This window comes from Dipodomys spectabilis, unplaced genomic scaffold, assembly GCF_019054845.1.
Source record: "Dipodomys spectabilis isolate Male_0828 unplaced genomic scaffold, ASM1905484v1 ptg000081l, whole genome shotgun sequence".
NCBI classification, from domain to species: Eukaryota; Metazoa; Chordata; class Mammalia; order Rodentia; family Heteromyidae; genus Dipodomys; species Dipodomys spectabilis.
The window spans coordinates 7,505,424-7,519,327 of record NW_024870758.1 but is presented as its reverse complement, the minus strand read 5'-3'; the positions used below and the strand labels follow the sequence as shown (position 1 = coordinate 7,519,327).

General features: G+C 31.9%; 1 protein-coding gene across 1 annotated transcript in view; it reads left to right on the top strand.

The window, feature by feature from the left end:
• The window catches only part of Lrp1b (LDL receptor related protein 1B), a 1,466,647-nt gene that overhangs the window by 515,339 nt on the left and 937,404 nt on the right, over positions 1 to 13,904 (top strand). The window contains 2 exon segments of the mRNA XM_042683428.1: positions 1,954 to 2,073; positions 8,927 to 9,055. Of these exon segments, the coding sequence (XP_042539362.1) occupies positions 1,954 to 2,073; positions 8,927 to 9,055 (249 nt within the window).

Genomic DNA, 13,904 nt, shown 5'->3' with positions numbered 1-13,904 from the left:
CAAAAGGAAGCCTGGAGACATGATGTGGTGATAGTGGCACATAGATGAATTGGGAGAAATACCATGATGTCTGCCTTAGAGCACACCGAACTTAGATTTATGAGAAAGAAAGGAGCCAAGCAGGGGAGGCTGTGAAAAGAAAGAAAGCTATAAACGTAGTTTCTAGGAGAAGAATCATAAATACAGCAATGAAAGAGCTATCAGCTCTGTCAAATGCTGATAACAGGTCTAGGAAGATGAAAAGGAAGAAAAGTTCATTGTACTTATTCACATGGGCCTCATTGGAGACTTTTGCATTAGAAGACTTTTTAAAATACTGGTAGTGAGTGAGTAATAGTTGTATATGTTAGAAAAGCGGTGAGAAACAGAGAATTAACAAACAGAGCAAAAGAGAGACAGTGAGTATACATCCACATAAACATATATATAGTATATATAATATAAATATATATTTTATATGAGTGTATATGAATATATGTGCATATAATACACATATACTATATATTCTATATAAATATGCGTGGTTAAATAATACATATTTGATACACATTTATTAAAAAGAAGTGACTAATAATTGTAACAACTACTAGGAGAAGTGAGTTTTAGGCATTGTTTTTGTAAATTGTGAGAAAGTAAGCATGTTTGATGCTGAGTGTAGGATTCAGAAAATATTTTAGGGGCTCTCATAAATAATTAAGGCTATAGTTACCATATAGTCTCAGAGGTAGTGTAAAAGTAGTCATAGGCAATATGTAAATAATGAGTGTTGTTTCGTTCTAATGAAAGTTAATTCCATCAACATAGATTTGCCTCTTTGCCAACCCTGACTTAACATGAATAGAAGAAAGTGGTGATAGGAAAACTAGTGGAACAGAGCTCATAGAACAAGAAAGAGATGGGTTTGTACATAGGAGTTGCACAGGAGCTTTGATAGTGACTTCAAATAAATTTGAAAGGTAAGGGGAAAGAGAATATTCACAAGTGGGAAAATGTTTTATAAGAGAATTGAAAAGAAACTGGACTATAAAAGAAAATGTATGATTAATTTCTTAATGAAATACTCAATATTCAGTTTGGCATATTTTTATTTTAGATGTCTTTTATTTTCTCACAGTAGACTTCTTATTCACTGTATATTATAATTGGTACTTTCCCAAAGCACTAGCTAAGCTTAAGGCAAATAATATTTTTGTCATTAATTTTGATCTTCATACAGTTACTTTTTTCCTATTACAAAAGTTCAAGTGGTATATTACAAAATTGTAATCATCCTATTTTTATTAAAAAATAGCCATATCTTCTATCTAAATACCTTTTCTAGTTTAACAAATATTTTTTCCATTAGAGATTATTTGTATTGTGTATATTACACTCTCATTACATCTTGTTTCAAGAATTTATCATATTGAATTCTAATTTGCTCTGAGGCTTTGCACACTTTTATTTCAATGACATATTTCCTCTGAAACAGTTCAGATACATTGAAATATTAAGTCTACTACTTGTATGTTTTCTACCAATGGAAAAAAAAATAATTGATATGGAATATATTTACATTGATTACTATGAAGTTTACACATGGATTGTTAAATCAAAACAAGCTCTTGAAAGATAGAAAATCAATTGATGTGTCTGGTAGAAAAGGCATGGATGGGAAAACCACTGACTGTAAATTTTTCCTCTTAAAATAATTTAATTTACTAGGATTTGGATGTATTAGTGACTTTGTAAATAGTAATATGCTAAAAAGTGGAAGAAAAATTGATCTTAAGTTTATTAATATTTCAAGCAAACACAAATCCATGTGCTTTAGAAAAAAGATAGTTCCTTCTTCATATCAATCAAGGAAACCTTATGGAAAAAACAGAATTTATTAAGGTTATGCATGAATATTTAAATTTAAACGATAAATAAAGTATAATATAATGATCACACTTATTTTTTCCTCTACAGAATTGTTATCAAGTTGCCAGCAGCTAAATTGTCAGTACAAATGTGCAATTGTCAGAAACAATACTAGATGCTACTGTGAGGATGGATTTGAAATAAGAGAGGATGGGAGAAGTTGTAAAGGTAAGTGGGAAATAAACCAGTTTTGTTAGTTGAGTTTGTTACCATAATAAAATACTGTTAGAGATAATTAGCATGAAAATATGAAAAGTTCATTTTGGCTGGAAGTTTCAGTCTCTGGTTCATTGGCTGTATTTCTTTGGGTCTGTAGCAATGGTGGAAATAGATGATGGAAGAAGCCCATTCACCCCATGGCTTCCTGTGAACTAAGATCACCAGTAGGCAGCAAGTTTTAAACCCCTCATACATATACCAATAGTAACAATAGGCTTGAAATAAAAAGTTCCCAGTATATGGACCTATGGACAACAGTTTCAAACTATATATTATTCAACTCTCTGTAAATGCTTCCTGAATGAAATTTAGCAAGGTATATTCAGACCTTTAAGTGATCCACTTAAAACTCATGTTAACCTTATAAGTCTTCTAATTTAAAAGTTGAAAATATAAATATAAATATTTCACATAGCTGCATGCCAGTGGCTCAAACCTGTAATCCTAGCTATTCAGAAGGCTGAGATCTGAGGATCGCGGTTCAAAGCCAGCCCGGACAGGAAAGTACATGAAACTCTTATCTCCAATAAACCACCAGAAAACTGGAAGTGGCACTGTAGCTCAAGTGGTGGAGGGCTAGCCTTGAGCTGAAGAGCTGAGGGACGGCGCTCAGGCCGAGAGTTCAAGCCCCAAGACTGACAAAAAATAAAAATTCACATGTAAATTATGGCAATATAATTTCAATTTATATTCAAATAATATCAAATTGGGAAATATCAGTCAGGGCTAATCTGTCGTTACCAGAATATACTTAATTCTTTAACTTCTTAAGTGACTAATAACTGTCATATTGCTATAATCTTATAGAAATCATTAAACTAATTATGTTTCCTATAAATTTATTATAAAGGACATTGTATCAGCTAGATAGAGAGAAAGCTAGATAGAGAAAAATACTTTTAATTTCTTATAGTTTTGGGGAGTGTTGCTCAATGTTTGTGGGCTTGCCTTACATGACTTGGGCCCTCAGTTAAGTCTCTAGAACCTTGAAGGAAACAAAAAATGCTAGCTTTAGTCCATGTTCTACAGCAAATGACTGTAAAACAAGAATGACTCCCTCTACTATACTGAACAAACTTGTTATCTCTCCATTATATTCAGTTAAATTATATGTATGTAAAAACACAGGCAGCTACACATAGAGAATATGATATATATATATATATATATATATATATAATTTTTCATGGTATTTTTTATGGTACAATGAATCCCTATATATTTCAAGCTATTATATGGACACAAACATACTATTTGTATGTATATTCATTATACAGATATACTCAAAATATAAACAAGAATAATCAACAAATAGCTACACTGCCCAAGATACTACTATTAATTATAATTTTTTTTCTAAGTAACTATGCTTTACTGATTATTTTACACTTCGGCTTCAACATTCTTAGTCCTACAGAGATTATAAAGTTAAAAAAAATCATGGCTCAAGTGCCAGAGTACTAATTTAATAATAATGAGGTCTGACATTTAAACCCCAATATCACCAAAAAAAATCATATCTAAATAGACATTAAAGAAAATATTTTTCAAAATCTTAAAGACAAAATAACAAAACAGATATCCTGTGAGGTTAATTGCATAATGTGATCTATATTATTAATAATAGAACAGAGACATAAAAACTATGTATGTAGATCCTCCTTGTTTTCCTGAAGAGGGTCCTTGCTTGTTTAGGTATATGTGAGACTTGACTTTCAAATCAGGGTTTGTTTTGCATATAATATAAATGTCATAAAAATTTAGTAGTTAAATACTTATAAGACCCTGAAGCTGCTACAGGAGGGAAATAATGATAAATTTATTGATGTCACATTGCTTTAAAACAAATAAAACAATCAGGAAGTATGTACAAATATAGGCTTTCTGAAAATATTAGGATGACCTTAAATCCATCATAATCACAAAAGTCATGCAATCTATAATTCAAAACAGCTCTGATCCTTGATACACGTTGGGCTGGGATACCTATGAATGCCTTTTTCTCACTCATCTGTTCTATCTTTCTCCAGGGATCGGGATTTGCAGTTTCTATTGCAAAAGTAAAAATCAAACATTTACATTCCCTAATCTCCAAACCAAACATATTAACACAACCATAGCCAGTTTCTTCTTGTTGTATTTTAGTAAAGAATTGCATGACAATCGTCTTGGAATTATCAAATAGAAACAAAAGCCTTTCTATTCTTGCTTCATCTTCTGACAGCTATGTCTGAGAATCATTTCTGCTTCTCTGAACCTATATTTGCAGTCAAATTACTCATTGTCCTCAAAAGGAAAAAAAGGAAAACTAAAACTGAAAGCATCATTGTAAGCAATGATATATCTATTCCTTTGTGGCTAATTTTGTGGAGTTGTATCAGTGTCATAGTAGTACATTCTGGCCAAGTAGATAAAACAAAAGAAATCATTAATCATATTTATCTGCTGGGTAGCATAATTGTATCACAAAAGCAGAAGCAGAAATGCATATTGTTAAAGTTGAAAAAAATCTGTGAAAGTATGTAAGAATCACTTCTGTGACATTATTCCAGAAAGTGGACTTTGTCAAACGCAAAACTAAATTTATTTCAGCAATATTTAGATTTAGCTCCAAACATTGTTCTATCCCATAATGTTACTGATTTCACATGACCTATCCTAATTTTAGGTTGCTATGATTCTGAAGAAATCTAAGACAAGCTCTAATTAATTCCATATGAATGTACACTTTCCTAATTGAAATAGCCCCTTATGCTACTCAGTAATATTTTTTCTTTTTCTTTTAAAGTTTTTATTGACTTAGGTTTTCCCAGAAGCAATTTGTAAAACAAGAGTCCAAAAGAAAGTTTGTGTTTATATGCTGTACGTTTTCCCCCATATTTTAATAATAGCAGTGAGAGGTCAGATAGAAAGGTCACTGATAATTTGAAACATTTAGCTAGCTACAGAACTTAATTGGCACTTAAATATGTGGGAAACGCCTCCAGAACGAGGGACAAGGAATGTAGGATGTTTATACACCTATTTTGAAGAAGAAAATGACTGTGCATTTTTTTGGGGGGAAGATGACATCTCTCCTAGTACTTGGATCTGCCTTGGTTCCTTGAAGAACTAACTTCTGATTGGAGGCAGAGGATAGTTTACAGAGCTGAAGACACACTATTAAAGACTCTGAATGGTGTAATAATACAATTTAAGATCCAAGGGAGATGGACAGTTAGAACTTCTACAGCCCTCTTGTCCATTTCTTTCAAAATGTACTGTCTCATTCTTTGTCCTTTTAAAATGTTTTATGCAGCTCTCTTCAATCTTACAGAAAGGCTTTACTTTTCTACATATGCATTTTGTATGTGTCATCCAATAACAAGTTTTTAAACCTGGTCTCACCATTTACATCCTTACTTAAGCATTCTTCATTTGTTCTTATTTAAAATAAGATGTTTACTTCTTTTATTCATTTTTCTAAATTTTTATTCATTTATCTAAATTCACTAACTGAAATTGTATCTTGACTTAGTCTATCAATTTTCACTTCTTTCTATATACATTTAAAGTCTGATTCTTCACTTTTTCATGTTGAAGTAAAACAACAAAAAATCACGCTTCTTATATATAAAAGGAAAAAAAGAAAAGAACAATCATTCTATACATTGTCTTTTCTTATAGCCAACAAATCCATTTCCCATTTCTTACAGGGGCAGGTCTTTATTATACATGAGTTTTGGGTTAAGTAGAAAAAGAGAGTTGGGTTTGGAAGTGAATGGGTAAGCATGGTTAAACAGTCCTGGTCAAAGTATGACTTGGCTGACTATTACCGATATGTCTGGGGAAAGTTCTGACATCCCTTCAAGGGAGAAATCTGTTCAGGATAAGCAAGCTATTGTTGTCTGGTTAGTAATTTATCCTGAGAAGATTGTGTTTTTTCATTTCCTTGGAAATAGTTTACTCCATAACTCCTTGTAGGCATGTGATCCATCAGGCATATCTTTCTTACTTTCCAGGACAATTGGAAGGTGAATGGCTTAGAGCAAAGATAGACATAAAAATTTAAGCAAGAAGCCTGGCGCCGATGGCTCAAGCCTGTAGTCCTAGTTGCCCATGAGGCTGAGATCTGAGGATCACAGTTCAAAGCCAGCCCAGGCAGGAAACTCCATGAGACTCTTATGTCCAATAAACCACTAGAAAACCAGAAGTGGTGCTGTGACTCAAGCGGTAGAGCACTCGCCTTGAGCTGAAAAGTGCAGGGACAGCACCCAAGCCCAGAGTTCAAACCCCACGACCAAAAAAAAAAAAAAAGGCAAAGATACTAAGTATTTCTCTTGTTTTTAGATATTGTGTGGTCCTGAGTATGGACAAACTTATACAGCCAATACAGTTATTATGCATTTACTTCCTGAATTTCTTATTTTTATTTCATTCTCCACCCATCACTCTTGGCTTCTAATCTCATAACTCAAGTAAATTTGGTTTAATATATTTTTATCTTAAGATCTAGTTAAGACTAGTTTTAATCCTTTCAATATTATTTTGTAAATGGCTGGAGGTTTACTTTTGATCATTACATTTGTAGTATCACCATTTTTCTCAGTATACCTGGGTTCCTATGCTATTTACTTTCTTGCTTTAAAATTCTACTTTTCTATTCATGTCTCTTCTGAGATCACATTTAAGCTTTGTGCATACCATATTCATCAAGGGAGAAATGCAAGTTGACATTGATCTAGAACTCTACAAAATTATAAACTAAAATCCACTCAAAACAGGTAATTTATATATGTAATAAATTTATTGAAAAGTGAGTGATAAAAGATTTTATATTACAACATAAAAAATACTAACATTGTACAAAGACAACTACAACAAGGCCCTAATTGGTGAATTCAAGAAGAAATTTTAAAAATTCTGTGTGTAATTCTTTTGAACAGTCTATTTCTAAAAAGTTATTTAATAATTCCTTATAATCTTCCTGAGTCCTATATATGAGAACCTCATGAAATTATATTTTTGCCTGTTCTTTATTCTGATCCAGCCTTATTTTCTTATTTAAAATTTAAAAATGCCCAGCATTTATGTTATTTTCTCCATAGAACATATGATACTCTATCCATACATATCCATAGAACATATATATCCATATGTATCTATGTATCATAGATAGATGCATATCCATAGAACATATGATACTCTATTAACAGTTATATATTTTCAAGTGCTTATTAAATATTTACTGAGGGATACACTACATACTCTTCAAACTTAACAGAGTACTTACTCTTTTCCAGCAGGGAATTTCCACTCAAGTCTGCATTTCTAACATAATCTATTTCCAAGTTGGACAGTATCAACTTCTATCACATTTACTTTTCCAATATTCTCTCCTTTATTTCTTAAATTTTTCTCTCCCCTATTCTCCATTTACATTGTCACTGATTTAGGTCAAAATTTGTCTTTAAAATGTAATTCCTTTCCTGAAATTAGGAATGGATTTTCTAGGATCTCTTCTTTTCATGCACCAATCTATCATTGTATTTGATACCTTTAGACTACAAAGCTGATCATAGGATCCATTTAATTCATATTTTCCTAATGTGTATGTGTACTTTACACACCTTTAATGTCGTATACAAAATATTTTGCTTATAAATCTATGTTGTGTCTTTTCAGTATCATTTTGTAACACAACACGTGACTTTATACACGTGTGTTTAACTTGATTCTAAACCTTTTATGTCATCCCATTGTCATTTATGTATTATTTGTTTAAAATCCTTTCTTTGAATTTTTTTCTTGGAACTTAAGTTATTATGAAGGTTGTACTTGATATGAGACAATATTAGAACCCAAGCAAATTCACTATTTCTTTGCTTCTACCATAAATACAAAATGCTTTTACTTGGAGGAAATACATAGTATAATTATAACAGTTTATATTTTATATCTATCAGTCTACTATGTCATTATAACATTTCATCATATATAGAGTCATATTTCTTCAAATTAGTTGACTTTATGGATTATTATGATTGTCAGTACCAAAAATTGATAATGTATTTCTTTAACTAATCTATTATTGACAGAATATCAAATTCATCCAGTTAGTAAGTGATCATTAAGTACTTGTTTTTCATCGAAACTTAAATCATACATTAGAGGAAGGAAGGAAGGATTGAGACAGGCAGAAGTAAAGACAAAGATGGAGAACCACAAAGAATAAAACAAACTTTAAATAGTGATTGGTAATATCCCTGTTTTCATTTGTGAGGGTACTGTATAAGTGGAATGGTTCCAAAGTCTTACTTAAACTGCATCTTGAAATTATTTTTTTAATTATTGGTTAAAAATTAGAAAGGTTAGTGTTATAAACACTGGAACTATTCAGCAGATACTAATTACAGTGCCTTTTTTTACATTCATAAGCACATCTGGGCACATCTTACTTTCTCAATAAAGTGAAAACAGTTATTGTATAATAAATGATTTAGTTTAAAATTTGATCTATTATCTCAGGAAATATTAAGGCAACAAGAATTTGGTTTCAGTAGCTGTGGCTTGAAGGGGATTTTTTGGGCTTACCTCTCTTTTTTTTCGGACAATATTGTACTTTCAAAATGAAAAAAAAAGTTCAGTTCAAAGATAAATAAAAAAGTTAAAGAATAAAGCTGCTTTAAACTGTTGTTCCTTTTTTCATCTTTTTTTGTGTTTTTTAAAAAAAATTTATTGTGAAAATACCGTACAGAGGGGTTACAATTACATGGGCAAGATAATAAGTACATTTCTTATCAAGCATCCCTTTTTCTTTTAGATCAAGATGAATGTGCCATTTATGGCTCCTGCAGCCAGACTTGCATAAATACACATGGATCCTACACTTGTGGTTGTGTGCAGGGGTACATCATGCAGCCGGATAACAGGTCTTGCAAAGCTAAAAATGGTAAGTTTCAGTTAATTTCTATCTTTCCAGAATTTCCTGTTCTTTTTCTTTTTTTATGTTTTTTTTTTTTATTGTGAAAGTATTGTACAGAGGGGTTACAGATACATGAGCAAGGTAATGAGTACATTTCTTGTCAAGCATTGTTGCCTCCTCCTTTGTTTCCCCTACATACCTGCCCTCCCACCTCCACAACTACACTCCCCTAACTGCCCTCTCACTTCACTGCCCCCCTTCGCTCTCCCCGCCCCTCCCCCCGCTTAAATTGTAAAGTTCGTTTTTCTACATAGCGTCTTGTACATACGTAGCTTCTTGTACATCTCATTGTTGCAATGGGTCAACCTGTATCCCTATTTAAACAATATGATTTTTTTTCCCTTCTCCTCCACAAATTATACCAACATCAAATACAGTGAAAACAGGGGTTATACCGTGGGGGAGAGACATACAAAGCAGCAAAATCACGTGGTACCTTATAACTACATTAGAAACAATAGCAAGAAAGAAAAAAAAATTTGTGTCTTTGTCTTGGGGTTCATTTCGCTTACCATCATCTTATCTGACTTTTTTCGCTTGTCTCAGACATATACTAGTTATTGTAAATAAGGTAAACCATGAGACCTATGTTTCTTTGGGGCCTGGCTTACTTAACATAATTTTTTCCAAGGCTTTCCATTTCCTAACAAATGGGGCAATGTCATTCTTTCTGATGGAGACACATTGTGTGTATATATACAACATTTTCTTGATCCATTCATCTACTGAGGGGCATCTGGATTCGTTCCATATCTTAGCTATAGTAAATAATGATGCAGTAAACATAGTTGTGCTGGTAGCATTAGTATTGCCTTCTTTGGGTAAATGCCCCAAAGTGGGATTGCTGGGTTATAGGGGAGCTCTATGTGGAGTCTTTTGAGGAACCTCCACACTACTTTCCAAAGTGGTTGAACAAGTTCACACTCCCACCAACAATGAAGTAGGGTTCCCTTCTGTCCACATCCCCTCCAGCATCTGTTGTTATTAGAGTTCTTGATCATAACCATTCTAACCGGGGTGAGGTGGAATTTCAATGTTGTTTTGATTTGCATTTATTTTATGGCTAGGGAGATTGAGCATTTCTTCATGTGTCTATTGGTTATTCTTATTTCCTCTTCAGAGAAGTTTTTCTTTAAGTCTTTAGCCCACTTATTTATTGGGCAGTTGTTTCTTTGAGGATTTGTTAAAAAATTAAATCCCCCAACAACAAATCCTCAGATACCTGTTCTTTTTCTTTAGAAATATATTACACCATTGTGAACTTAGAAGAGATAGATTTTCCTTAATTTTAATAGAAATTCAGTTAAAACTTCAGAGCATTTCTTCCTCCTGTCACTGCTGATTATAAACCTTCCTCTTTACAGGCTTTTATAATTAGCAAACCTATTCAAAAGAGATGATAAATCCATTGATTTGAATTACTATTCACTTTTCTATCTAGTCTATTGTAATTGATTCCTATGAGTTTGCTTTGACTTTTTGCTTTGTCCCTCAAATTTATACTTCACTTAAAAAAGTCATGCGTGGAAACCAAACCCAGATCATGTTTTCTCTTTCTTGGAATCTCTTAACTATATCCACTCATCTTGAGAGGTTACAATATTTAAAAGTCACAATTATCAGGTCCCATTTACCTTTTCAATTTTATCCCCTCTGCTCTCTCCTTTTCTTATCAATGCTAGCCAGCCAAAATTCTGTCTTCTTGAACTACACTAGCCTTGCCTTAAGGTCATTTCACAAGCTGTTTTTCTGCTTGTAATATTGTCACCAGTTATTCATATTAATCCTTTTATTTTTGTCCTTTCACTTAATACTCAAATGACCTTATTTAATGTTAACACTCAGGATGTCTTTGCTATTCACTTTGTTTAAAAGTACACATCTTCTTTATTGATTTCTTATTTCCAAATTTTTCTTAGTTCTGAATAACTACACAGTAACTGTACGATTTTCCATTATTATTTTACTTATAACATTTTGTTAGTTTCTTGTTATGTGATTTCAATAGAACATTAGAAAACATAGGAAGGAAAGAAGGAAGGAAAGAAAGAAGGAAGGAAGGAAAGGAGGAAAGAAAGAAGGAAGGAAGGGAGGAAAGAATAGAGGGAGGAGAGGGGAAGAAAAGAGAGTAGGAGAGGTTTACTTGTATTTCTTATTGAAATTACTGAGATGAGTGATGCTCTTAAATGTTTCAATTTCATGTTTGAAGAACAACCTTCTACTGCTTATCTGAAAATGTAGAAACTTGTAGTTTCCACATAGTATTTTACAGCCTACATAAAGCATTAATTTGATGGGCTAATGAAAGAATTTCAGATGCATTTGTAGTAATAGGATATTGTTATTGTTTGCGGGAGAAGTTAACCAGCAAATACTTTAGTATAAGTAAATATTACAAATGATATTCTACTTAACCATTTCTAATTTCTTTTAAATCTGGTTTTAGATCATGCATCTTTAATTAGGATGTATTAATAAGTGAATGAGTGCTCTTTCTACCCTTTCCCTTTATTAGCAATTAGATGATTAAGAACATGATGAAATTCTCTTTTTGGAAGATGAATTGAATACAACATGATTTTCCTTAGATAGTGAGGTTAGAAAACACATTTATACACAAAATCACAAAGATCAAAGTACTCTTCTCCTTATTGGTTCACCTCCCTGTATTATTGACCTGGTTTCCAAAACCCTGTTTGCTTAAAGGGAAGCCAGGTATTGAGAATCTTTAAATCATGTTATATTTTCAACTTTTTCTCACTACTGAGAGTTCTGATTTAAAATATTGATGTACTATAGAAGTTGAATGCTTGTTCTTTGTTGTTTCTATTGATTTACCCAATATTTCTGTAGATTCACTAGGAGAATATAGTGTGATAAACCATATAGAAGAAAGTACTTCCTCTTTTTCTTTCCAAGTATATTATCTTACAATAATAAGACGTTACTATAGAGGGGTGTACATGAGAATGACATTAGGTTAAGGAATTTTGTGCCTAGAATTGACAATGACATGTACAAATCACTTCACCTCTATGCCCAGAATTTGAAAATAGTCATTTGTGCACAGAGGTTGAGAGATAGATAGTTAATATGAGAAATTGTTGTGGTTTATCATTTGAAGAGAATGAGTTACTAGTAATTACAGTGCTAGTCTATAATAAATATCAATTTGTTCACAAAATAAACATATACTTCCATAAATATATGTGTGCAATTCATGATAATTTATTAGATTATTTTGATATTTGATGATTACTTAAAGAAGTGGTAAGATTTATTTCATGGCAAATCACAAGAGTATTTTGTTTACTTACATTTATAGCAAATAAATTGGAAAAACTTTGGCTTGTTTCTACATTAAATTCTAATTAATGGAACAACTTTTTAATTTTGTAGCAATTTTTCATGCAGTAATATCATTCTGTTTGACTAGAACTAAAAAATGTTATGAATTGCACCACGTTTGTTTTTAAAACTGTACTCTTCCTTGTAGTTAGTTAACTGGTTGATATTTCTCCTTCTCCTTCTCCTTACTGGACTTCAGAACATGATATTCTTTCCAGAGTTACAGTAATCTTAGCTCCAGGAGAAACAAAGAAGGGTCAAAATAAGTTGAGGGAATACAATGGGTTTATGTAAAAAATGCCCAGATTTTCGAGAGATATAGAAATACCAAGCCCAAATGTGGAGGTGAAAGAAGAGCTACAGTCAAGTAGAAAGTTCTGTGATTGTCATTCAAGAAGACAATTATTAACATTGGTGGGAGAAGTAACCATTTATGTGAACAGAGTTAACTAAGAAGGTGACTACAAATGTGTTGAAGTGGTTCAGTGTATGATATTACTGTGACTTCTTCTAACTATTCACCTCAAAGCATCCTGGTAGGGCATGATTTCATTGTGACTATTGGTGCTATTGAGGTGTATTAATATAATAGGTCATTCTGCCTGGATAAATAATTTCTCAAGCAAGTAAAATCCACAAGCCTTAAGAGAAACTTCAGCAAATAATTATAATATAATGAGAGGATTTGGGGCACTGCAGCAGATAAGAGAAGGCATTATTAGAAAGGATGTACTTTCAATCCTACTAATACATTAATTCAAACTTTTTATATTTCTATAATTATTAAGATTGAGTCTGAGATATGGAATATAGAATAAATAAATTTAGAGTTGTGAGCACTTTTGAAATTAATCTGTCCTAATTATAAAGTTGGTAATGTGTACTCTTACCTTAAAATAAGATATTTCCAAGAGAAAAGAATTCTACAACATTCATTCTTAAAGTTACTTATAAATCATACTTGAATGACTGTTTTATGAGAGGAGACACATGATAACATAAATAAAGGAAAGAAGCGCTTATTGCTTTAGATATGTACAGAATAAGTAACAATCAAACTAAATATTAAGAATTTTTGTCATTTGGAATAAAAAACATTTAAGCAACCATTTATTAGTACTGAGTAAATCTTCCTGGGGAAAAATGTTATTTTTTAAAAATTAAGAATATAGCTTTAGTTATAATGTCAAATTGGAAAATAAAGTTGTTGTCTTTTTAAATCTCTTAATTTTAGCAGACTTAGATTGAATTCATATTGAAATAGGTGTTGAATATTAAAATAGGGTAGAAAAGTAAATTTACATAGAACCAGTAAGAGTAAAAGTTTCAGTGTAATATGTAAGGCACAGAAAACTTTACTCCTGATAAACTCAGGTCATTCAGACTGTAATTTTCAGTATCTCAAAAATTAGCTTAATGCAGGCACTTAATCTCCTGCATACAAATCCCCTCAGACCACTAGGGATTG